At 38.4% G+C, this 25,180-nt stretch overlaps 1 protein-coding gene across 1 annotated transcript in view; it reads left to right on the top strand.

Annotated features, from left to right (window-relative positions):
* Positions 1 to 17,836: 17,836 nt before the first annotated feature.
* Positions 17,837 to 25,180, top strand: part of COL6A6 (collagen type VI alpha 6 chain) — a 46,787-nt gene continuing 39,443 nt past the window's right edge. The window contains exons 1-2 of the mRNA XM_032103808.1: positions 17,837 to 17,913; positions 21,043 to 21,122. Coding sequence (XP_031959699.1) covers positions 21,056 to 21,122 — 67 coding nt within the window. The 5' untranslated portion in view covers positions 17,837 to 17,913; positions 21,043 to 21,055. The remainder of the gene's footprint in view (positions 17,914 to 21,042; positions 21,123 to 25,180) is intronic.

The raw sequence follows: 25,180 nt of genomic DNA, 5'->3' as shown, positions 1-25,180 counted from the left end.
AGCCCAAGAATCAAAAGAAATAAAACCGCAAGGCAGAAGACTACGCATGCTCTAAAAAGGCGGAACCAAGGAGGGGCCATGCAGAACAGCTCTTGGAAAAGTTTGAATATGCATAAAGAACAGACAGTAAAAATGGTATAAAAAAGGACTCACCTCGAGCATCAGGTGTGCTCTTGACAGAGCGCCAAGGCACCCGGGCGTTACCTCTTTGCTTTATTTTATGTGTCTCTTATTGTCTTTATATTAAACTTTTTAAATTCTCACAGGAGAGTGAACCTCGTTTTTCACACTACTTTCACTCTGTTGCGGCAATACAGAGTCAGAACAGGAGTTAGTCCTTTCTTCCTCTGACTGGAGTATACTTGATGCCTGTTGAAAGAGTACAAGAATAGGATAAAGTCAAAGTAATGTTTTGTCTCAGCTTCCTGTGAGTTGAACTCACGTTATTGCCTGTGATACTACTTGCTGGGTTTCTTTTCAGTTAATTAGTCTAATTGTTGCTTTAGCACATTTTGATTTTGGCATTCAAAATATTTTGAGGGAATGTTTAAACTTGTTGTATAACATTCCATTAAAATAAAAAGCCCGAAAAAAAACCAACCCCCATGCTGTTTCTTGGTGCATTTTTTCACACTTTCTCCCCTGCTTATATGATTAAATTATGATCCTATCACTCACATCTTTTATTTTGCCCATAAATTTGTGTTCTTTACTATCTCTTTCTACCAACATTTTGTTTGTCATACATTCTCTTTTCAATCTCACATTGTTTGCTTTGACATGGAGTGACTGGAATGATGTGCAGTGTTAGAGTTGTCTTACTAATTTTGTATCCTTATGCACTGTTTTATTCTGTTTCATAATGATTCCTAACGCTCTATTTGCATTTTTAACCACTGCTTAGCATTGACTGAAGTTCTGAGTACTCTCCAGAATGACTCGGCTTTTCTGAGAAAGGATAGATGGTTTAGCATCTGCCATTATGTACCTAATGTGGTGTTTTTTCCCCTGTGATTTAACAGCATTTAATTTCACAGGCTGTTTACTATATACCCAGGAGAGATCCTTGCACAACTTTCTGTAGTAGGCTTTCACAAACCAGAGTATTTGTATCACTGGCTGTGGAAAATTGCCAGGCTTGCTGTGGAGAATTGTTGAGGCTGGTTGAGCCAACGTGAGATGAGGCACTTGCTTGTCTTGCACCTGGCTAGAGCAAGGCTTAATGACTCAATATGTGGGGTGAAGCACAGGCCCCACAGCCCACATGTTGTCTCAGTGAAGCACAGAAGAGCACTGACACCTCTGTACAGGGGTGTTGATTCTGGGATGGGAATCCCCCTTACCCAGGTGTAACAGGCCTTGATAGAAGTATGAATCTGGATGTTTGAGGAGACAATGATATATGGTTTTAACATGCTGGTGGGAGTAGACTAGCAGACAGAGGTCAGACAGCCTTTCCTGCTGCTTTGACTTTTTGGGGGGTGGAAGCAATGCTGAAGTGTCAAGGTTCTATTCTGCCTTTGATTCATCTGTAAGTCCTATAGCTCAGCTTGACCAAAGGTAAGCAAATCCCTCACTATCCTTCCTTTATGTGTGAAAAAATATACCCATCAATATCAAAATGAGAAAGGGGCTGCCCCCCCCCCACCTATGACAGCAACAACATTTGACCAATTATATTTGACTATAGTCCCACCCCCATTTACCCAAAAATATAACACTGACATTTGGAATCCTCCATGTAGAGGATGACAATATGACCCCAGTTCACAGACAAGCTGATGGGCTTGCTCCTCTGTCCTCCCCAAAACAGGTAGGTGTTTTTTGGTAAGATTTGTGATTCTGACTGTGTCAGAGCATATCCCGGTGAAACCAAGCTAATTAACAGTGAAGTTAAGCTTAATGAAAAGCTGAATTTGTTACTTTAGCTTGAATTGTTAATTTATTTTAATTAATCGCTAGCTAGCCTTGATATATTTATCACTAATACAGTAAGTGCATTTATCAATGGCTATTCCAAATCCTTTTTTCTCTTGCTTCAATAGACCAGACCAGTAATGAATCTATGATTGTGAAAGTTCTTATTGAACATGACTAGACTAATAGGGCCGAATTGCTTACAATCAGAAATTCAGCCTAGCCGCACCCAGCCCCTCTGATCTCTAAGGACTAGGTGAAATGCAAGGGGGATTATTTTCTCCCAAATTTCATACTCTAATGCAGCACTGGCTCTTCTCCTTATTATTTCTTGCCATTTTAAGGTTTTTTCTGAGTTTCTGCAGTAGGTGACCACTTCGTTCAGAAGCAGAAGTTGGATATGCTGTTTCATGTTTCATAGTGGCCTCGCCCTACACCATTTTAAGAACCAGGATCCCATATATTTTACCAATGGTTACTTTTTCCTCTACTTGTTAAAGAAGAGCTCTGTGTGGGAAACTTTAAGTACTGTATTGAACTGTCTTCCAGATTTCTACTCTCTTATGAGTGACATAAGAGACTATCCTTTCCCTAGTGCTCTCCTTTTACAAGTTGCTTTCCAAACCTTCTACATGAGATGCTGTTCATATTTTGACACTATTGCTTAGCCAGGACAGTGTTCTCTCATTGCTTCCATGGACTGTGCTGTTTCATGTCTAGTCAGACTATAGGTAATCTCTTGCTATTTTTAGTTCCAAGTACAGCAAGAATATGGTAATTATCACTACTGTAAAATAAATAAAACTAATCACTGTATTGGCCCCCTCCCCCTTCATGTCATTTATATTATTTTAGTCACTGAAGTACGTTGAATAATCTCTTCATTCTACATTAAAAATTTGTAGGTTTGTGTTTTCTAGTTTGATTCAGTACAGTAACTATCAGGTTAATTTCTTTTAGACATGTGATGGTTAGTATTTTAAAGACTTGGGGAGATCTGGGACTTAGAGGCAGGGAGCGAAGTGACAAGCTAAGGAAGGTAAAGTAGCTCTCTAAGGAATGGCTGCTGTTTGTTCAGAACATCACTGAATATCAATATCTGTTTCATCAATAACTTGTTGAACCTGTATACACAAGTGTTAGATGGATTTTGCAATAATTTAGGCAAATGTTGTCTATATTTTTCAGCTATGTAGGAGCAACTCCTTATATCTATACTTCTGGGCCTGGTTTGCTTGGCTGTTCCAGAGCAAACCTGTTTATATTCTCTAGTGCATAAAATGTTTTCTTAAACAGACTAAATAATCTTGGCTTATTTTTGTGCAAAGTACCACAAATTTGTTGTTACATGGGCTAAGTATTGTATTTTCAGGCCTGAACCCCTACTTATTGATTATATTAAACTCTTTTTGCTACAAAATTTAATTTTCCTTGATTAAAGGCTTCTGAATATAAACACAGACCTCTGATTGCTGCGTGTTACTTTTATGAAAATAAGAAGGCAGGGAAAGCACAGGAGAAAATAAAGCCTTTAAGTTTGTATATAGTATTTTAATTTTTAATATGCTGGAAATCCCTTCTATTCATAGGGCTTGGATTTATGAAACTATTTCAAAAAAGGAATCAATTATATTTTACCACTAGGTGTCCATCTATGGTTAGATTGAAGCTAGAATTTTTTGCATGGTTAAAGGAACAGAAATTGAAAAAATACATTTTTAGTTTGGCTCTGGTTTAGCTACGAGTGTGTGTGTTGAAGTTGCTTGAGTTAATTTTGGTTTTGAAGTTTTCTTGACTCTGTCACAGAGATTTAGATTTGGTTTTTGCAGTCAAACATCCAGTCTGGTCCGAAATTTTGGGTCCCCCTACCCCCAAGCACTAGAGAAATAGTGGTATGAAATATAAAATCATGTTACTATAGATTTTGTAGATTTTTTTTTTAGTAAGTAACACAGTTTCAGCAGAGATTATTGCAGTCCTCTAAAATTCTTAGTTAGTTTCTTGCAAAAAGTAATAAAATTTTCTAAATGCAAAGTGTTCCTCCTCACACTTTTAAAACACTGGTTCTCAGCTTTTTAGGCTGTACTTAGTGGCATCTGTTTAGAAACAACAGTCATAGTGACAGGGACTGTAATCCTTACTATGGAAAGAGGTAAGAAAAGAGAGAAATATATCTTGATAACAATATATCAAAATATTTAGCATAGCCCTAGTTAATTTTCTCAGTTTCAAAGACAGAAAAGTTATATAATAGATGCTCAAGTGTGTCTCTGTCACCTGTTGAAAAACATTTTTGTAAAGAAAGCCTTATTCTCTATAGGATACCAAATTTGTTACCAGAAGCAACCCCTAAAGGGCTAGTATTGGCTGATTTTTAATTTCCTTTTGAAGAAAAATTAAAATTCAGACTCTATGGATTGGGTGAGAAGGGCCTTTTTTTAAAGTGTTCCTTTGGTGCTATTTATTTTCTCATTTCTGATGAAGGCATTTTAATTAGCATGAATGATGTTATTTGCAAGAAACTTGAATTTAATCAACCAAGTCCTTTACTGAAACAGCCTGTTATGCTGTCAAATCTGTACTCCCAGGTAATAAAACATTTAAAACTCTAGACACATTCCTAGTTGTGATGGGTTGGCTTCAGCTGGCAGCCAAGCTCTCACACTTCTACCTCCACATCAGGGCAGGGCTGGGGGAGGAACAGAGAAAACAGAAGAACAGGAGTGAGAAGACTCATGAATCAAAATAAAGTCAAGGAAGTCATTCACCAGTCACTGTTTACAAACAGACTCCAGCTGGGGAATTTAAATTAATTTATTGTCCATTAACATAAACATTTAGTTAGTGATTTGGGCACTGGGAAACAAAGATAACAAGCATTTCAACACTTTGTGAAAACACTTCTTTTCCCCCTTTTCCAGGCTTCACTTCAGACACCTCTCCTCCCCTCTTGTTACTGGTACAAGTTAAGAGAGGGTGATATATGATGCAGGAGTTAGGGGTCAGTATATAGCAGTTTCTCTTTGCTGCTCCTTGTTTCTCTATTCTTCTGCTGCATTTACTTGTGTGCTTTGCTCAGGTGTGGGTTCTCCACTGATTATAGTTCCTTTGGTGTTGTACCTCCTCCAGCATGGAGTGCCTCCTACTGTGACCCTGTTGCTCTTTTGATACCATACACTGGTCCTCTCAGTCTTCGTTTTTTTGCCCTTTCTTGCCCTTATTTTCAGAGAGGTTTGACAAACTTTGGCTGGCTCAGCTTTAGGCTGTGGTGGGTCCATTGCTGGGTCAGCTGTGTTTGACACAGAGCAGCCCCAAACCTCTTTTCACTGAGGCCACTTCTGCAGCCCCACCACCACTACCACAACCCTGTTCTTTATACCCAGTGTACTCATAAAGGGATCAGCTTGAAGAGAAATAAGAGATCATTACAAATAAGGATTTTTCCTCCTCAGATTTGTTAACAGGCAGCTCAGTAAAATTAAGGCAGTCAGTTGGACTGGATTAGTTACTGCTTGATATTACATATGTAAGGCACAACTGAAAACCTGTTGGAGGGTAACAAGACCCATATAGAGGATACATGGATTTCAAGTTCCCTTTCTAGGGTTACCCTCTTCTGTTTGCAGAGGGTGTACCCTGGAGTGCAGTTTAAGAGCTGAACTAAAGCCACAGCTGCAGAAGGAAACAATCCCTGCTGCCTCAGCTGATATTGCTGAAGCTGGCAGGGAAGACCTTTGTTGAAGACCCTTGTTGGTGATCAAGGGGATATAGGTCAGAAACCGCTGATACCTCCTGTGGGTTGTCCTTCATGTACAGCTGGTATGTTCTTGTGGCTGCTGTTCTCATGAAGGTTTGGGTATTAGGAGTGTTGCCTTCTCCTGTTGGAAGGAGGTTCGTGTAAGAATGTATTTTTGCCATTTTGCCAGCAAAACTAAGGTTCCAAACTTGATGTATATCAGCTGCACTGTGCCAAGTACTGTGTGAAAGCAATTCTAGATAGTGAGATCAGTGAGAAGGTAAAACTGCTTTGTGCATTTTGTCTTTTAGAGAGTAATGTACACGGGGCAACTGTTCATTGAGTTTGCACTTGACCTTCCCAAACAGGAATTTTGATTGCATATTGCACTCTTAATTGAGACTGTACCTTTCAGGTGCTTGATTGGTCGCTCTTGACTACCTTTTTCATGCCCTCCCCCACCCCCCCCAAATCTCACATTGTACTCAGGTTCTGATTGCTCTCTCTGATTTGTTAGCAAGTTTAGCACTTCTAATAAATATAGATCTAAATGGGTTAAATTTCAACTTTTGTCTAAGTATGGAAATGGAATGGGGAAAGTTTGAAGAACATTCACATCAGTTGGACTTGATTAAAAAGGTCAGCTCAGTGGACTGTGGGGAGGCTGAGTTTTTTGGCAAATCCTTGGGATCGCAGTAATGGTTTCTGTGGATTATAACTAAGATGGTTTGATACAGGACTGGGTAGTTTATCCTCCTGCCAATACCACTAATAAAATTGGTCTGTAAACATTCTGATTATTTTGCTTGATGTGCTTACTCTAATTAAAAACTAAAATATTGTTTTAATTAAAGTAACGCTTCTCCATTAAAGTACATTCTTGCAGGATTTCATCAAATAACCACACTCTTTATAACTGTCTTCCAGGGTGAGCAAGATATTGGATGCTTGAAGAACCTTTTCCTTCACGAATGAACTTCATTACTGTACTAATGACATCTGACTGAATTTTGGAGATAGCTTTGTGGTAAAAATATTTTCATGTCCTTAAGCTATAAAATCTAGGTGAAAAGAACAAATGTTTATGAAGGAATGTGGAAATGTATATGAAAGGATGAGGAAAAACTGCTCAGAAGAATTGTAATGGGAGGATGGAGTGCAATTGCTCCAAGAGTGTTTAGACCCACCTTGGTAATTGTCACTTTTCTGAGAAAGTTTTTCCTCATGAATTGACACAGAGAACTAATCTGATAGCATTTGAAGTAGATACCAAGTGTTCAGCTTTCCCTATCTTTCCCTGTGTGCATAAATACACTTGTGCTCAGCCAAGCCAGTTTTTACTACAGATTTTTTCAATTTTTAAGTCAAATGACATGATTTCATCAATCATCAAATTACATGATTTGTTTTTGTTTTTGAAGGAGGCCAGACACATTATTGTAAGCAGTAAGTAGGCAGGCAGCAGACAGATTCCCCGATGAGTGCTAAAATAATGCCATTTATATTGCATAGGAATGCAGCAGGAAAAAAAGATGACATTGAAGTCCTGAGCACACCAATGTGTATGTAATGGTGGACCTCATTCAGTTATTGCAGATCCTAAATTTTTACTTTACCCTTGAAAATTTCACTAGGATTAAGTTGTTCATGGGCATAAGTGTTTGTACAGCTGGAACAAGAGAAATTATGGGTACACTACATTTGAATCCCTTAACCTAACCATAACTCTCCAGCTATTAATAAAAAAAAAGCATGCAAAAAAAATCTAGTCCATTTTTCAAATGAAAAACCAACTATTATTTTTTTCTCCTGCAAGTAACCAGAGTCTCCCTTTAGTCCTGTGGGATGGGACCATTATGCAGTATTTAACAGTGTGATAAAATAACACTGAATAAAGTCTAGTATGTAGTAGGTTTTGTAATCTGCATTGTTACAGCATGTCTGCTCTGAGCTAAATGGCCAAGTACAATCAGAAGGAATTAAGAACAGAAAACCATGACCTGGAAATGTCACTTCCGATCTGGCTGTCATATCCTACAACCTTTCCACATGGTAGAGGCTTTGCATGTGACGGTCTCATTTTCATTATGTTTTTACTTATACATTGAATGTTTTAAAGTTAAAAGGAAATAAGGCATTTGATTTTCAAAGAAATTGTGTCTGCCTCACAAGTAAACAGAATGATGATATGAAAATGTCCCTCAGAACTAAGACAATTCCTGTGCTTTGTTTATTTTTAAAGTACTGCAGGCAAGGAAGTTGGCAGTGAACATGGTCTGGAAAACAGAACTTGGACCTCCAACAGTATTGGTGAATGAACATTTCTTTGACTGTTTTGCTGCCTAAAAACAAAGAAGCAGTTTAGAATTGGAACTGGAGCAGCCTGGAAGTTATAACTGTTTTGGGCAAAAATCCCCAGTGTTTCTTGCAGGAAATAGTTTTTCTGCTGTGTTTTACAAGTGACATGTGCATATGCTTTTTTTAAAGTGGATCCTGTTGTTAGAGCTGAACTTCAGGCTCTCTGCAACAATCTTTAACTTGAGTTCTAAGAGGAATCCTTGTGTTCTGTATGATGATAAATTTTTCAGATCCTTGGTTTATCAAAATTTTTTCAAATAATTTTTCCACCCTCCCTGGAAGTCTGTGTGAGAGAAGAGTAAAAGGTCACAGCAGAAATGTAGTAATGCTCTAGGATCAGAGAGCTGGGAGCTAAAAGGTAGATTTTTAATGCCTTATGATTTATTTACTATCAATTCATTGCCTCTTTGTGCTTATCTCAAGTCTTAGCAATCCCAATACCCTGCTGCAAAGCTTTCTACAACTTAAGCACCCAATGCTTGAGCCTCCATTTTGCTTGCTGTGAATCTGCCAGCATCTAGCTTCAGTTGATATCCCGTCCTTTTGTTTAAGAGCCATTGTCTCCAACTTGTTCATGGCTTTATAAACACCCATTATATCTTTACTTAGCCATCTATTTTTTTCCACTAGTCTGGGTAGTCACTTTATACTTAGATGTCTTTCCATACCTTTTATTTGTCTTCTTTAGCCTGCTTTGTACTTGGATGAATCTGCAGAGTTATTGCTGATTTCTGAAATCACTATTACTTTACTTCAGTGGGGACATAGGAATTTGATCATATGAGGGAAAAAAGTGCAGGAAAAGAAACACATGGGCTTGAAGGATCTGAGTTGTCCAGTCAAATGCAAACATTGCTTCTTCTTTATGTGTCTCATGTGACACCCTGCAATAAAGTTACGCTCAAAATCTTCAAAATAAAACATTATGGCACGAGAACAGAAGTAAAAACCAAAGAAAATTAATGTTTAGGTGAGAGTAATATGTGTTATGAAGCAATAAAGGGAAATCAAGAAAAATAGTAAAGTTGTGCAACTGTGCGTGTTTTATTAACCTGATCTCATCTTTATGTAGCAGTCAAGTGGAAAGTATTCCAGTTTATAATAGATCTCAATAACCCTCTATTCTTATGAACATAGCAAAGTTCACTTTGCCAGATGTTCTAATTTCCTTTCTTTTGTATGAAAACTGGTGATTGCCAGAGGAGGAAAGCATATTTCCGTAGAAGATGGGTGTGTCTTTGGGGATTTTCTTTATGCGTCGTCTAGTTGAAATCCCAGTAATTGTTGCTAAATATCAAAATTGCCACAGCAAGGTTTGACTTCAGCGATGACCTGTGTCAAAAGCCAGGAGTGTAGAGTTCATGCAGATGCATGAAAAACATGTAAAGTTTATACTATTTCTTTTCAGTGTTAAAGCTTTTGAGGTTTTACTTTTCGCATTTCCTGGTTTGAAATACTCAGACTTTTCAGTATCTGTAGTAGGAAACAAAATTAATCAGTTGGGAGTAGAGCCTATTTAGAGCTCACTGTGTGTTCTTCTAGACAGTGCATGCGTATTCAGATCAAGACCCTGAAGACATGATGAAGATTTAAGCCACTGGAGTAAAAAATTAATGATGCAAGGGTGGCATGCTGGGACAGTGGAATTTTTACCATAAGCCTGAGTTTGATCCCTTTAAAAATAATCACACAAAAAATGTATTGTGCTCAAAAACTACCCTCAGCTACAATGAGGTAAGCCTGCCTATTTCTTTCCCTCCATCTCCCCAGTTTGCTTCCATCTATGAAGTACCTTAATGTTCCCAGCAATGCGAAAATAAAACCAAAACAGGTTCCCAAGAGACCTAGCTTTGCTATTGATAATAAGAAAATAAATTATATAGTAGTTTTCTTTTGACCTGGAGAATTATATTGTGCTCTGAGTTTATTAAGGAATAAAGACTGATCTTGCGTTAAATTCTGAAAAGGTATAGTGATGCAGTGATTGGTTAGACTGGAATGGGTTTAGTCCTCAGTTTTGACTGAGCATTTTTGTTACAGCGGGGATTACTGTAACATGCATATATCAAACCAGGAGTCCTGTGGAAAAGAAATATATATGGATGGATTCTTGGTAGATGTTTCAGAGATGTTTATTTCTCCAGCCGCATGGCCGGAGCTCTGCCGAGGAACTGAGGCAATCACGGGACCCGAGGGTCCTTCCCCAGGCAGGGGAACACAAACCAACCAATGGGGAATGAGGCTGATCAGGGGCAGGGAAACCTCGTGTCTCCCCTCAGGGTCCCTCTCCCAGGTCTACACGGCGGGGAAGGAGACCCCAACACATTTTAATAGTTTTTCTTCATAAGAAAATCTCAACTTTATTAAGACATGGTATTATTTCACTTCTTGCTGGCTTCTGCAATGCAGGTGTAACGCTCCCTGAAAGGATATTCATGTGATGGCTCCAGGCTTCTTAACGTAAGAGACTGTCTGACTTTTTTTTTTTTTTTTGCTTGACACAGGTGGCTACCTATGGCATCAACCTCTTGGCATGATAGCTTGTCTGTGTTAGGAAGGGTAGGAATCAATTTTTCCAGCAGCTGCTGCTGCTCCTCTGACCCTGCTCCTTAGCTTCACTAACCCCTGCCTAGTTTCTTGTTCTTTTATTCTCCACATCCATTCCATCCTTTTATTTAAAACTGGCATCCTTGACATGGGATGCCAACCTGTGTACAAACAGACATAGGTACCCTTGTTGCTTCCAAGGAGGCCGGGGGTAGACAACCCGGTGTGCCACGACCTTCCAATAGAGAGACAGGAGCCTTGTATAGCAGTTCCACAGAGGTAGCCTTCATTGTCCAGCAATCCCTGTGAAGGGGTGGCCAGGGACAAGGCTCCCTGCATCAGGGCTAGGGGGCAGAGGTTATATGGGGTAGGCAGGGGGTGGGGTAGAAACCAACTAGCCAACGGGTATTACCATACAGAAACAAGGCATGCTGGGGGTGGTTCACTTTCTCGACAAGACCCGGAGGAAGGTTGCTTATCTCTGGGGAAGATCGTCTTGCCCTCAGGCCTCTCTTCTCCAAGGGAGAGCAGAGGGCTCTTGTGTCAAGGGTTCCCAGCCCTCTACATGCCCTATAACAAGCAGCATTTTGTATTAGCTTTATTTGGCAGGATAAATGAATCTGGTGTTACCAACTAATGGGGTTAGATCGTCCCACAGCAATGCCAGCTAGCCAGTTTTCTACATGTAGATACTTGTATTCCTCAGTGTTGTCTGTTTTCTTTGACAGCATGTGTTCGCTTCTGGAACTACCATGGAGCCATGAGATGTCACTGCAGGGTTGTAAACTGAGCCAAAGATATTTGTAAGAAGTTTAAAAAGTCAGGTTTTTAAAATGTGTTTTTATGAAGAATTCTCACCTTCTTAGGGTGTGAGGATTTTTTATCTGTACAGGGTTAAATACACTACCTGTGTACTGTCATCATGTGAATGTGCTACAGGATCAGGATGATCCAGAAACTTTTTCAGGTATTCTGAAAGTAGGTTTAGTCTGACTGTTGGATCAGGCAGCAGTGTGCATCTCATACTCCGACCAATGGGATCCTTAACCCCCAAATTCAGGAGAGACTAGCAAAACATTACAGTATTTGATGCCTGAAATCAGTTTTTCAATAAAAGGTACAACAAAGTAGAATTAAAGCCACTACATCCCTGAAAGCATCCCAAACAGTGCAATTGCCCCATTAGTTGGTGTGATGCAGTCCATACTGTGTAGAGTGCCTTGTAATTGGAGCAGGGATAGATTTGCAGGAATCGTCACTCATGTTATCTTTGTTCCAGCATTAGCCTTGCTTATGGTGGCATTATTAGCTCATCCTTCTTTTAGCTTTTACACCTTTCTCAGTTACTGTATTCAGAAGGGATGGACTTTCCTACTAAATTTCTCTTTCACTGGAAATAAAGCAAAAGATCTCTCTTGTATCTTGAAGCAGTGTGACCTGCAGAGTCACTCTTGCAATAGCTGGTCATTGCCAGTGCTGGACAGTCTAAAGTTCAATAGCTTTCCCTTTTCCTTCTAAGGGAAGAGGGAGAGGTTGGAATGAAAGAGGTTGGAGATGAAAGCCCCATCTGTACACCAGATCCTTATCTACTCTAACCTGTGCTATTGAAGTTGTTGGTACTTTGCTATTTGTATCCCAAGGGATATGTCGAATAGGAAATAAATTGGAAAAAAAAGCAAAGTTGCTGCCTGTCTTTTCTGAGACAGCTGATTGCTATAAAACAGAACAAAAAGCGTGGGGGTTTTTGAGACTGTATGATACATAGAAGATGTTTCCTGGGGAAACAAAAAAAAAAGGATGACACAGCTGTAGGTTAAAGCAAATTGAAGATAAAATGAAATACTGAAGAGAAAAAGTCAGGGTGCAGGGAGGGAATCAGGAAAGCCAAGGCTCACCTGGGACTGAACCTGGCTAGAGAAATAAAAAATAACAAACAGGTTTTCTTCAGGTACTTAGGACAACAAAGGAAGAGAAAAAAACTGTACCCTCCCTGATCGGTGGGAAACGGGGGACCTGTCTGCGACTGACATGTACAAGACTGAGATACTCAACAACAATTTTTTGCTTTGGTCTTCACCAGCAAGTGCTCCAGTCATGTTGCCCAGTTCAGAGTCCAAAGGCAGGGACTGGGAAAATGCCCATTTAATACCCATTTAGAGAAGATCAGGTTCAAGACCACCTAAGGGACCTGAATGTGCACAAGTTCCACCTTTTCCAGGTGTCCTTGCCTTCTGTCCCTACCTTCCCAGGTGCCCTTGCACAATAGGTGTGAGGCTCTGCAAGTGGAAGCAAACAATTACAAAGACGATGATTCATCTTGCATGGGGGTGTCACTGAGGTTAAGTCGCTCTACTCCCTGCATCAAAACTACTTCCATAAAGGAAAGAATATAAGTGAGACTCCCTTCTGAAGGGAACAGAAAACCCAATATCTCTGATATGGGCAAATGAACTTTCAGCATTTTCTTTCCCATTTAAGTTTGAAACATCTCAAACATTTCTGCAGCGTGAAGAAGCATTTTTCTTACCTACAATGACTCCAGATAAATTTGGTAACGTAGTGGTTGCTGTCTCCCTTTCATTGAAGGGAACTTTACTGTCTGTTGAAGCCAGTGTCTCTGGGTGGTGCTTCGACCCACTTCTCAATTTTCAGACAATCCCAGGAGCTCTGCTTGCAGTGTTTGGAAGTAATTAGCATGTTTTAAAAAAGGGACTGAACTGCAGTTAAATTATCTGTATGTCAGCATGTTGTGCAGGACGGCATGCAAGATTCAACTTCTTTTTAGCTTTCCTGACATCGGATGACATAAAAGCATTTGTTTAGAAGCCTTTTTACATCTGAACGGAACCTACAACCTTCCACAGCAAAATTAGAATGTAGAAACATAATGGCTCATGCAAGAATTCTAATCAGTAAATAATTAGAGGCATATGGTAGTCTTGAACTGAAACATTGTCCAGGAAATGTTAGTAGTGCCCAGGGAGAAAACATTGATATTATACTTTTTTTCTTTTGTATGGTCCTAGAAAAACAGAGGATTCTTTTTGTAGATGATGCTGTAGAAGCCAAATTCTATGAATATTATTAATTGTATATTATCTCAAAATACATTTTCTACATAGGCTATTCAGTGTGCATGAAGTAGATTTCAGTGTGCTTTGTCAATATAAAAAAATGTGGTGAAGGAGTTTATGTGCACAATTCTTGCTGGATTGGAACTTCAGGGACAAGGCTTTGAAGGAAGAGAATGCAACACTTTCAGCACTAGTCTAGAGACACTCAAGTGATATTCTTTCATCTGCCTAGATAGTCCTATGTAATAATGACTAATCATGTATGACAAAACCTCATTTTGGAGCTCATTTCAGTGTTTAAAAGCTTGGTATTTTAGTATTAAAAAAAAAAAAAATCAGAGAAAAATTTTTTTTTAGAAAATGCGGCACTTGAGAGATGCCAAATTGTATTCAAATTAATTTACCTTAAGGGAAAAATTGAAATTTTTGGCTTATTTTGGTTCAGTATAAAGCTACATTTTAAAGTTTCTTAGCTCCTCACAAAACTGTTTTTCAAGATCTGCTATAGTGGGATACCATTTCTGAGGATTATTGATGAATGCTTGCATATGCATTGACTTACATTTTATCTAGTGCATTGTGACTTTAGTGCATGGTGAGTGTCACAAAATGTGTTGTCTAAGCTACCTGCATAGGCACACAGACACCTGAGAAAGTGTCAGATTTCCACATGTACTTTCCAGAATTTATTCTGGATTCTTCTCACGATGTGGCAATATATAAAACATGCTGTTTAATTTTCATTGGTTTCACAACAACTGCAGTTGTAAACTTGATTGCCACAAAGTTACTCAGCTCTAATTCGCCTGCATACAATCATTTACATAATTCTTCCACACATTCAAATCCAAATACAGCATCATTCAGTCAAACAAATATCCTTCATGTCAATGAATAAGAAAAGAGCCTTTGGATAAACAAAATGTATTCCAAATGATTCAAAGTAAAACATGCACCTAGTAATAATATTAGGATGCTTCAGAAATGTGTATGTCTCTTTGTTTTGTTCATATTACAAAGATGTTTCATTTGACAAGACGAGGCTTGAACTAATTATGGGCGATACTGTAGTCTTGTGCAGATATTCACAAGCAAAAGTCTTGCTTCTTCCTAGCCTCATATTTTCCTGACACCAAAAGTGATAGATTCTGGTAAAAATGCATGACTTTCAGCGCTTGAAATGAGAGGATAATTAGGTGGGGTTTTTTAAGCAAGTATGTTAGCAGAAGTTTTACTTCTATTGACTATTGCAAGGTAAGATTTTTCTAACGTTAAGTTTTTATAAAGCAAGAATTTGCGTCTTGCCACCACCAGTGAGCTCATATTCTCAGTCTTATCTCAAAGGTATGTCTAGCATATGTTAGTGAATAATTGATGGTTTAAAATTTGTGTCCTCAGTTTTAAATTCCCCACTTTGTGGTAGTTCAACATGAGGTGACTTACACTATTTTTATTCTAAACCAAGACTTTTTATAAAATTAATTTGTTCCAGATGAGTTTGAGTACTCCTGTGGACAGGATGATTTCCCACTCAATATTCCTGGAAGTAGGAGAGTCACATCTGCTGGTTTTCTTAAGAACTTTTGGCTTTGAGAAGCTGCTTTCATGAATGAAATGTTTGTGTTTAGTTCACTTAATATCCTTTACTGAATGAGTCAGTGAAGCACATGTGGGTAAGGTTTAGCCTTTATGCTGCTGACATTTGTCTACTTTCCAGTCAAAGGGACTGGCAAGGATATGAAAAATTACTTATATCATCCTCCAGGTTTAGCTGGCCCATTTTACAAGGTCTGTCAAATGGTTTTGGTTTCCTGCTTCAATGCTTTTTATTGATCACTTTTATACTGTTTTCTTCATGTAAACAAACTTGATCTGTGGCACTGCCATGATATTTCTTTGATACTGACATGATGCTACAGCAAAGTAGGTCTGAAGCCAGGACAGATAGGAAAGAGAGAGAGGAACAATAACAAATGCATCTCTAGTTCCGTAAGAACTTTCTGATGTGGGAAAACTGCTCCTCCGTATGAAGGATCTCTTTTGGCTTCCTTTACTCCTTCTTAACAAATCCCTTAGTAAAATACATATATACAGGTTATTGATTACAGTACCAAGTTGTCATATGAGGTCCCCTTCTGCTCTTCTTTTATTGAGGCCAAAGAACAGAGTGTTTAAGAGTTTGAAAGTGAACTAGTTCTGGGTCAAAATGAGTCATTGCTAGGTAAGAACTCATTTAACAAGTAGACTTACTTGTTAGACTCTTCAGTTTCACAGCTCCATTTACCAGGTTCGGTTTTAAAAATTCTTTCCCCCATATGCGATGAAAGGTGAAACGTAACCTTCACCTTGACTTCTTTTTTGAGGAAACTAAACCAGAAGTAAAGTCTAAAGCCATAGTAATGTGCATAGTTATGTTCATGTTTTAATGACAACATGGGATAGTCTAGTTGAATTCATACACATAGAGGAAGATTTAATTAATTTCAACAGAGTATAGCAGTTTAGATTAGGGTGTAATTAGTAAACAGCTAATTACAGAATGTGCAAAGTGAAGAAGTGAAAGCTTTTCAGGCTCTCAGAATAGCTAGCTGTGGTCTTCGGTAGATGTTGTAAGTATTCCAGTTAGATTTAATTTTCAACTAATGAGGTTTTCAGCTGTTTCTTTTATTTTATTCTGTGTTAGAAAATAGCTTTTTGAGGAAAAAACCCCAGACTTTTCACTGAAGATTTCCTGAAAGCAAAGTATTGGGAGTTGGTGCAGGCAACAGAGCAGTGTCAGAAAATTTGTTGCCTGAGTCCTGTGGAATTTTTACTTCTGACACCTGGCAGGCAGCAAGGACAGCTCTGCTTGTCTTGCTACCATGCATTATGGAGTTGCAGGCTGGTCATGCTGAGCTAAGGGAAGGTATGTAAAACAGAGAACGTTTTTTAAAGGATGCTGAGAACTTCAGAAGGAATTGTCCTGATCCTGAGGGAATATACATATGTACTTGATACATTCAACACATTTCACTTCAAGAGAGGCTAAAAGGGTATGGTGACTTCAGATACAGAGATGTCATAAATAGTTGGGCTCTCTGACAGAAGATTGGTTTTTGAGGGATCTTCTGGACTGAAGAGAGAAACTACAATTTTTTTTATTAATTTCATGATAGGTTAAGAACTGTTTGTGGCTGCGAGGATACCAGGGTCCATTTATAATTTTTTTTAAATGTGTACTTATAGCTATTTGTGCTGTATAAGCCATCAGGAAGATAGAAGTGTGAATAGTAATGAATGTTTACTTACAGGATCATAACATGCTAATTATTAAGCTTTACTCAGAAATGGAAAACAGCCAATAAGCTTATAAAAGGTGCACCAAATACTGAAATGGAAAATCATTATGTCTCTTCATTCTTTAAAATGAAGTCAGCAAGTAAACATTCATCCATCCCATTTGCTCACAGGCGGGCAGACACTGATTTTAACAGTAAATGAAACTGATTTTTACTGTCAGTCAGTTTTTCCTTGTAAGACTGGGTGTAGACTCCTCATGGGCTGGTTGTGCGCTTGTATGTACTTAGGGCTGACTGTGGGGGTGTTCCTATCCTGGTGGCCACGCCCTTTCCAGCTGTGTCTGCATGCCGTCTAAACAAAACCACTCCTTAAAACATATTGAACCTCATGTTGATCACACTGACTTCGTAAGTCAGGTAAGTCATCCAGGGTCTCCTTGCTTGAATCAGTGCCTGGCCCTGTGATTACACCTGGAATCACTAGGAAACTCCTTTTTTCTCTGGGAAGCCTGCAATGAGTAAAGCAGCAACTTTCTTCCTGAGACATTTCAGTGCTAACAAAAAGATAATGTAATTGTAGGAAAAAATAAGTGCCTGTAGAGAAGAGATAACTAACAAAAATATTCCTTCCTTTGTGTAAAGAGCTGACACCTAGAAAGTATTCTGCATTATTTTTACAGCAACATTTATCTCTCTTTTGGTACTCTGATTCTCAGTGTTTGAATTTCAATACATGGATGTATGAGTAGAGTGGTAAGGTGGGAGGGTGGGGATGGACTTCTTCTGTTTTACTGTTTGATGAAACCATAAAATTCCACAGTTGAAAACCAGGCTTTAACTTTGCTTTAGTGAGAGAAAAGGGGATGGTGGAGGAAAGGAATAACCAACTGGGGCATGTAAGCTGAAGCTTTGTGTCTGCTGTATTCCAGGACATGAGCTTATATCAGAAGGAATGAAATCAGCCTGTAGAAGCTGAAGTAATCTAACTGGGGTTCTTCAGTAGGTAGGAGAAAACTACGTGGTCACATTTATTTGCACTGGTAGAGATGGGATTTTAAGTTGTAACAAGAAAGATTGCATTCCTTCTGTTAGTATATACCAACACGAGAAGGAAAATATCCCCAAATCAGGTGTGCAGGGAGATCCTGTATGCAAGATGGTTATAAATCATAGGTGAAAAAGAGATGTTGATTCAAGATCTCTGAGCTTTTGACAGTGTGCTTAAGAAGTGTATTATCATTTGAGAATGCATTTTGCTCTGGCAGCAAAAATCTACAGAATTACTTTTTTACCTACCTAAAACACTGAAGCAGCTGAAGATAAGATTGGGACATTAATTGGTTAAAAAAAGAAAAGCAGTGGCAAGTAGTTTTTGTCAAGCATTTAAAGGATTCAGGAGTACTGTTGATCTTTTTCTTCCTTTGAGATGTATATTCATATAGGTGTATCTCTGGGAACAGCCAGCATAAGTAAAAATGCTGGCAGTAAAATCAGCTTTAAAATATGTATTATTTTATACTGTTTTCTAAGGACTTCTAATAATTTTCATACTGTTGTCTCCTAAAATAGAATTAAAGTGGAAAGATGTCTTAGATTTTTGAGAATTGCTGCTTTAGCATCTTGCATAATTATGCTTATATATATATATTTATATAAACAACTACAGATAGTAAGTACCTTATGCTAAGATCTTGTATATACTATTTTACGTTCAAATGAATTTTAGAATTAAGATATTGCTAGTGTAATGCTCTGTAGCACTGCATGTTTCTGAGTGAGTTTATTTAGGCTTTGGTACTATCTAAGAGCTGCATGACATGAATTTTCCATTAAATTTCTTCTCATTTTGAGTTAGTAAATAATGAAGAATACACATAGAAGGCCTAAAGTACTTCTGTCTATGCAGCTTGTAGTGCATGATTGGAATTTTGTATGTGAAGGCAAAATAAATAGTACAAGTAGGAAAATTAGTCTGCACATATTTCTAAATTGCAGTGTTTCTGTGTATTTGAAGAAGCTGCCTGATGTCAGTAGGGACTAATTAAGGGAAAATCAAAGCAAGTGGTAAATAGGTTCTCATCTACACTCATTGTTTAGGAAGAGTGGGAGAGATTTTTCAGGTCTCGGGTATCTGACCCGATGAGCAGGGAACATTCTTAGGGAATATTCTTGAGTCATGGGGCAGAAAGAAGCTAAAGGAGGCAAACAGAGACCACAGTTGTTAGGAGGCATGGAAATAGTTGCATAGCTAAACAGTCACAGATTATTTTTTATATTATAACAGTAAGAGCTAGATTTTGGTATGAAATCTGAATATTTACATAATTGAGGAAAGTCTAGCCCCCTGCTGAAACACCAGTTGTATTTTACTCATCTGACTGTGGGCAGCTTGGAAGCTTGCTGCTATTGGCCTTGAGTTTTTCACATACTCAGTCATGGAAATTTCTAGAGTGAAACACTGATTAGAGGCTTTGGAAATACTGGCAGCAATCTACTTATCTGCCTTTGAATATGTACATGTCTAGCTGGGTCTATAGATCTGTGAGCAATTTATTAAAACAAGAGAGTTCAAGATGTTAATGCTGCTCTGGCATAATAACTGTGCTATCAAAGCAGAAACTGTGTAACACTAATGAAAATTAGTAATCATTATTATTTTTGGGGAGTACCATTAAAATACTTGTCTCTCAGTATAAAGTTTTAGCTTATTAACATCTAAAAAAGAGGCTCATATAATGAGGTATAAGAGTGAAAATAGATAACAAGATTAAGTCTCTGTCAAAGTGATCAAGGGGAACTCTTAAGAGATTCATTAACTCTCAGGAATATATGCAGAAAAATTAATTAAATCCAAGACAAAATTTAATTGTGAAGATGGCATGTAAAATGGTTGCAAAACAGTTTCCTTTATGTTAGTAATGCTTATTAAAGAAAATTGTTATGTGCAGAGGCATGAAGGAGGTTTCCTCAGTGCACCAACTCCAGCATTGCTTTCTGTCCTTGTTGAGGACTACATAATACCTGGAACCTCTTTGGTTGTGTAGGGACCTCAGTTGCATCTGGAATTTCTGTGTTACTGCAGTTCTAATAAAAGTGAAAAGTACCTGTGTCTGATAAATGTCTTCAAATATAGAAAATGTGGTGCTTTTTCCCCCCAAAGAACTCTTCAAGAGCTTCAGTGCAGCTTGGTGTGGTGATACTTGGAAATGAAATTTTGCTGTTGCCTGAGGTTAGAACATAGATTCAATCAGATAATTTCTATTCACTGCCTTTTGTTACTTACAAGACCTAGGGTAATATTACATGGTGTTACCCTAAGAACCTGGAACTGAACCCTGTGCTATAATGTTAGACCAGCTGTAGCCTTTCTACTAAGTTGTCTTTGCCGATCCAAGATACAGAATAAACAGTGTAATGAGTTGTTAAAGGCAGCATCAAGGGTACTTGTGTCCTACAATAGAAAGTTATTCAAAACTGCTTTGTTCTCATTTGTTTAGTGTGCTTAAGCTCAATATGCCTTAATTTCATACTTTCTGAGAGATTTTCATTCTCAGTATCCACAGCATTGAGTTTTGGCTTTTGGGAAATTTTTATACTTTATTCCATTTTTCTATGACAAGTGTCTTTATTACTGGCCCACTGGCATATTTCATTTGTAAATGAATGCTTGTTCTTATCCATGTGTATCACATATAGATACCACCACCAAACTTTTCTTTTAAATCGATGTGTGGGTGGGAAATTTCAAGGCTAGAAGGGAATCTTAAAAGCATAACTCCCAATAATCTTACACTGTGAATAGCTTGCTTTTAGCTGAATTTTAGATCATGGTAAATATAGCTGTGTGAATCAGAATAAAGCATGATTGTGAGAGCAAAGCATTGTATAGTTCCTTTTGGTTATATCCTGTACATCAGTGTCAAACTCTAACAGCTCTGCGTTCAAAGCCTGTATGTTAAAAACTGAGGGAAAAAAATGAATTTAAAGTGCTGGTTTAAATTGCATACAGCTAGAAAGCCTCCGTGTTGTTAATAAAATGCACTTACCCAGTTCCCCCACAATTAAAAACCTCTTTTTTAGGGAATTATTCTCTGTATTTCTTATATATTTGGTTTTGATTTTTTTTCCCTAGGAAGGTTTTCAGCATGGTTGCCTGGAAACCACTTCTTCTTCTCTACATTTTCACCTTCTCTACAGAGGCACAGGAGACTGGTAATACACTAAAGAAATGACGCTTCAAGTTGATAGCAAAATTGGTTTTTTACATTTATACCCAATGTGAGAGAGAGATGAAGAATTGATGACATTTTTTTCTAACTAGGAATTATAATTAGGGATAATACAGTATGTTTTTATGAAACTTATATTTATAACTACAATAGGAGAGTTTTCCTAAAAAAATGCAAAATTTAATGCAGCAGCTCATTAAATTTGGGTTTGTTCATGCATTCTGAGGTTTCATATGTGCAAAAGCAACGTAAAGCTCTTAAAATTGTAAGACTGCCAAAAGCAAGGTAAGTTACAGTATTTAGCAGTTCCATTTTGGTAGTCAGGTCTTTTGGAAGATCTGTTTAAGAAGTGTTCTGCCCAGTTGCAGGGTATTTTCTGCATGACTGTTGATTTGAGGAAATAATAACTGTTCCATCCATGCTCTGCTAGCTTCTGGAATTTGTGGAAACACATATGTTTAATACTTATAACAGAGAAATATGCTTAGTACTCTTTAAGTTGGAACTGATTTTTTTTCCCCTCAGAAAATAAATATTAATTAGTAATCTATGCATGCAGAATGGAGCTCAAAGGGCATGACTAAATTTTCCTTTGCTCTCTTGAGAGCAGGCCAACACATTCCTATGGTTGTGTTTCACATACAGAAATGTTTAATATGCATTTACTACAGATAAGTTCTGAGCAGACTGTGAATGAAAATTGTGTTGTAGATTTCAGCATCTCTCATTTTCCTATGAATGGTGTTGCAGAAAGATGTATTTTCTGATCCTCTGTATGATAAATAGGGGAAAAGAAGGAACTAGTGGGTGATGACAATTTAGCAGGATAGATGGAAGGGATTTTCTGGAACAGGCCAATAGGTCTTGGATTCTGAAAAGCAATTAGGATTTAAAATTGCTTTTCTATTAGATTACACAACTTTTAGGGGAAAAGTTGCAACATATTCCTTCAGTCTGCAGGAAAGCTTCCGTGACAGACATAGTTTTCCTGGTAGATGGATCCTGGAGTACAGGGACAAAGAACTTCAACATCATGCACAATGATCAATGGCAAGACAAAATCTCTGGGTTTTGTGATTCAGCACAACAATGTGACATACACTGAATTCCTGTTGAACACTTGTTATAACAAGAATGACTCCTTACAGAAGATAGAAAAAATTACATTACAAAGAAGGAGGCACCAAAACAGGGCAGAGACTCCAGTTTATACTAGAGAATCACTTAGTAGCAAAAGAGGCTTGTCCAGAGCCTTTTTCAGTGAGTACTCTGCTGACAGGGTACAGGATGTAGCAATGGCTTTGAGGAACAATGGGATCCATGTCTTTGAAGCTGACATAGGGATGCTAAAATCCCCTTTGAGAGCTGTTTTTAATAGCTGATGACACAGGGAGAGTTCACAGTGGAAACCTTGATGCACTGAAAATCATCAAAAAGAATGTCAATCGGGTCTGTTAATCCAAACATCTCCCTGGTCAGGGTAAGGAACAAACTTTTTGTTGAGTGTATAATGACAAATATCCACATGGCTATCTGCAGTCACTGATAAAAGTACCTGAGCTGGCTGGACTGCAGTGCAATTGTTTTACTAGAGAATACTGCCCATGTTACTCAGTTTGTGACTCACAATTTGTACTTTGCTTCAGTCAAGAGCCACTACAGTCTTTGCTATGGTAAATAGCTTCTGAGGTAAGACAATGCTTCACATCAAGCCTTCATATGCATAGTTCCTCAGTGTCTGAAAGGAACCACAGCAGATACTCCATCAGGTATCTTAATAAAAAGAGGGAAACAGACAATTCAGTGATATTTTAAAAAGAACCTCCTAGAAACATAACTTTGCCATCTCCAGCTGACCATTCTGCTTCAGTGGGACTGTCAGCACCCACTGTCTGTCAACAAGACTGAAGAGTCACAGAGGCACTGTGCAGAGGGGGGGTGTAAGGAAATCCATCCTTGGATATGTGGGAGGTATTGGCAAGATGTGAACAGCAATTCTGAAGTAATTCTGAAGTGCTACCCAAAAGCTTTTCCTAGATGAGAAACAGAAAGTGCTATCCCTTACTATATCTTTTGGATGCCAACAGTGGCTTGAATGCCACACAGCCTGAGAGGCTGCCAACCCCAAAGAAAATAAACATTCAGTAATGCTTTTAGTTAGCATAGCAACTTTTATCAGATGTCACATGCTGGTTTTGGGTCTGTTTTTTCTGACTTGATGCTGCATTATCAGTTGCCTTATCATGGGGGAATAGCGACGTACAGAGCATACACAGTTGCTCTTTAACATTGTGTATTCATGCCAGCTATGCATTTAGGTAATACTGTAGATGTGGTTCTTAAGTTGCAAAAAGAAAAATGGAGTGCATGACAAATCAAAAAGCTGATATCTTCTGACTGTGGTGTAAGTGCGTGGCATTGATTGGGGATGGCAGGAAGAGACGGTTCTGGAGCATTTCTTCTCTCTGTGCTTATCCTTATAGGGACTGTGACTGTCCTTTAAAGCTCCTTGTTGTCTTCCTGGTGTTTTCACCATAGAGGTGGTATTTTACATGTGTTGGATACATGCTCTTTGTTCTGCCATAAAACTGATCCAATGCAGTTCTCCAGGGTTCATTCCCTTTGTGATCAGAAACCTTCTGAGAGAAAGGAACACCAGGATGACCACACTGCTTTTTGTAACAACCGCTGAGCCTCTCATGCATCCTAGGCTAGTGAGATCTTGAACACCCCAAAACTGGCTGGTGTTTGCCAGGGTGTTGGGGGCCAAAATGAAGAGCTGAGCCTTTCTTCCCTGAGACAGAAGCAATTCTGTGTGAATTATATCCGCTCAGGTAATTTGCAGGGAGAACAGCTGGGCCTGATTCAGTATGAGCTCTGCACTCCCACCCACTCTTTTTCCCATCAAGAGCTGAGCAGAGTCCCAGATGAAAAAGCATTCCTCGGCTTCTGCAAGCAGAGAGAGAGGGCTGCTGTGGAAGTGGAGTGCACTGCCATGGAGCAGAGTGACCATGGCTGATGCAGTAGCACCTCCTGGTGTTTTATGGCAGGGAACAGGGAGATATAGTGGGAGATACAGCAGTGACCTTTATATATATACTACAGGCACACTTGTTTAGAGAGAGAGAAGTCAAGGAAAGCATATTTGTTTTCATCTCAGTGATGCATATATTTATTACTAAGCTCTGCATAAATTTGTCTCATAAAATGAATATCAATTTTCTGCGAAGCCTGTTTTATCTTGTCCTGTCATCTTTTTTTATATATACACTGACCTTCTTTCCTGTAATAAATCTATTATTTCCCTTTACTCCAGTAACCTTCTCTTAAACTGCCAGATTTTTCAATATAAAAAATTTTATTTCAGGGACAGCATGTTGACAGGAGAAAAAAGGTACCTTTACAGCAGTAAGATAGGGCAGTTTAACAATGTGGATGTTTGTAGGAGAACAGGTGGTGAGAAAGAGTTTGGCAACACAGAGATGTTTGCTCCTGCAAATAAATAGAGATTAACAACAGGGTATAGAATACCTACCAGTAAATGTTTTACACATTCTCATGCACAACATAGTAGCACAAAAAGTGAACTATTTACTGCTGTTCTGTTATTATTGCTGGTACACTGAGGACTTGACAGAGAACATTTTAAGAGCTGAACAGTGTGGATGACCAACTGTCAGGGCAAAATTTCTGAGCTCATGCTTACCCTTCACACTGCCTCCAAACTATGTGACTTAAAAGACCCAGGTCTTAGAAGAATCTCATTGTGAATACATACTCTCTGTATGCTCTACAAGAACACATACTGGAAGAAACATCCATTAGATTTTGTGTTCACGTGTGTGTAGACATGCATGCATATAAGGATATATTTAACTGATTGCTTTTTGTGAGCTAAAAAGATAAGTGGCATAGATTTTTGATGTTGCTCTGAGGTCTGAATGTCAGATTTTTTTAGCCATATAATCTCATTCAATGTGACCTTTTACATTCAAAGATTTTCATGCTACTTTCCAGCAGATCATACCCTCTAGGGGGCAG

The sequence above is a fragment of the Corvus moneduloides genome, chromosome 1 (assembly GCF_009650955.1).
Source record: "Corvus moneduloides isolate bCorMon1 chromosome 1, bCorMon1.pri, whole genome shotgun sequence".
Taxonomy (NCBI): Eukaryota; Metazoa; Chordata; class Aves; order Passeriformes; family Corvidae; genus Corvus; species Corvus moneduloides.
Note: the sequence above shows the minus strand (reverse complement) of the source record. Positions and strands in the feature narration are given on the sequence as shown.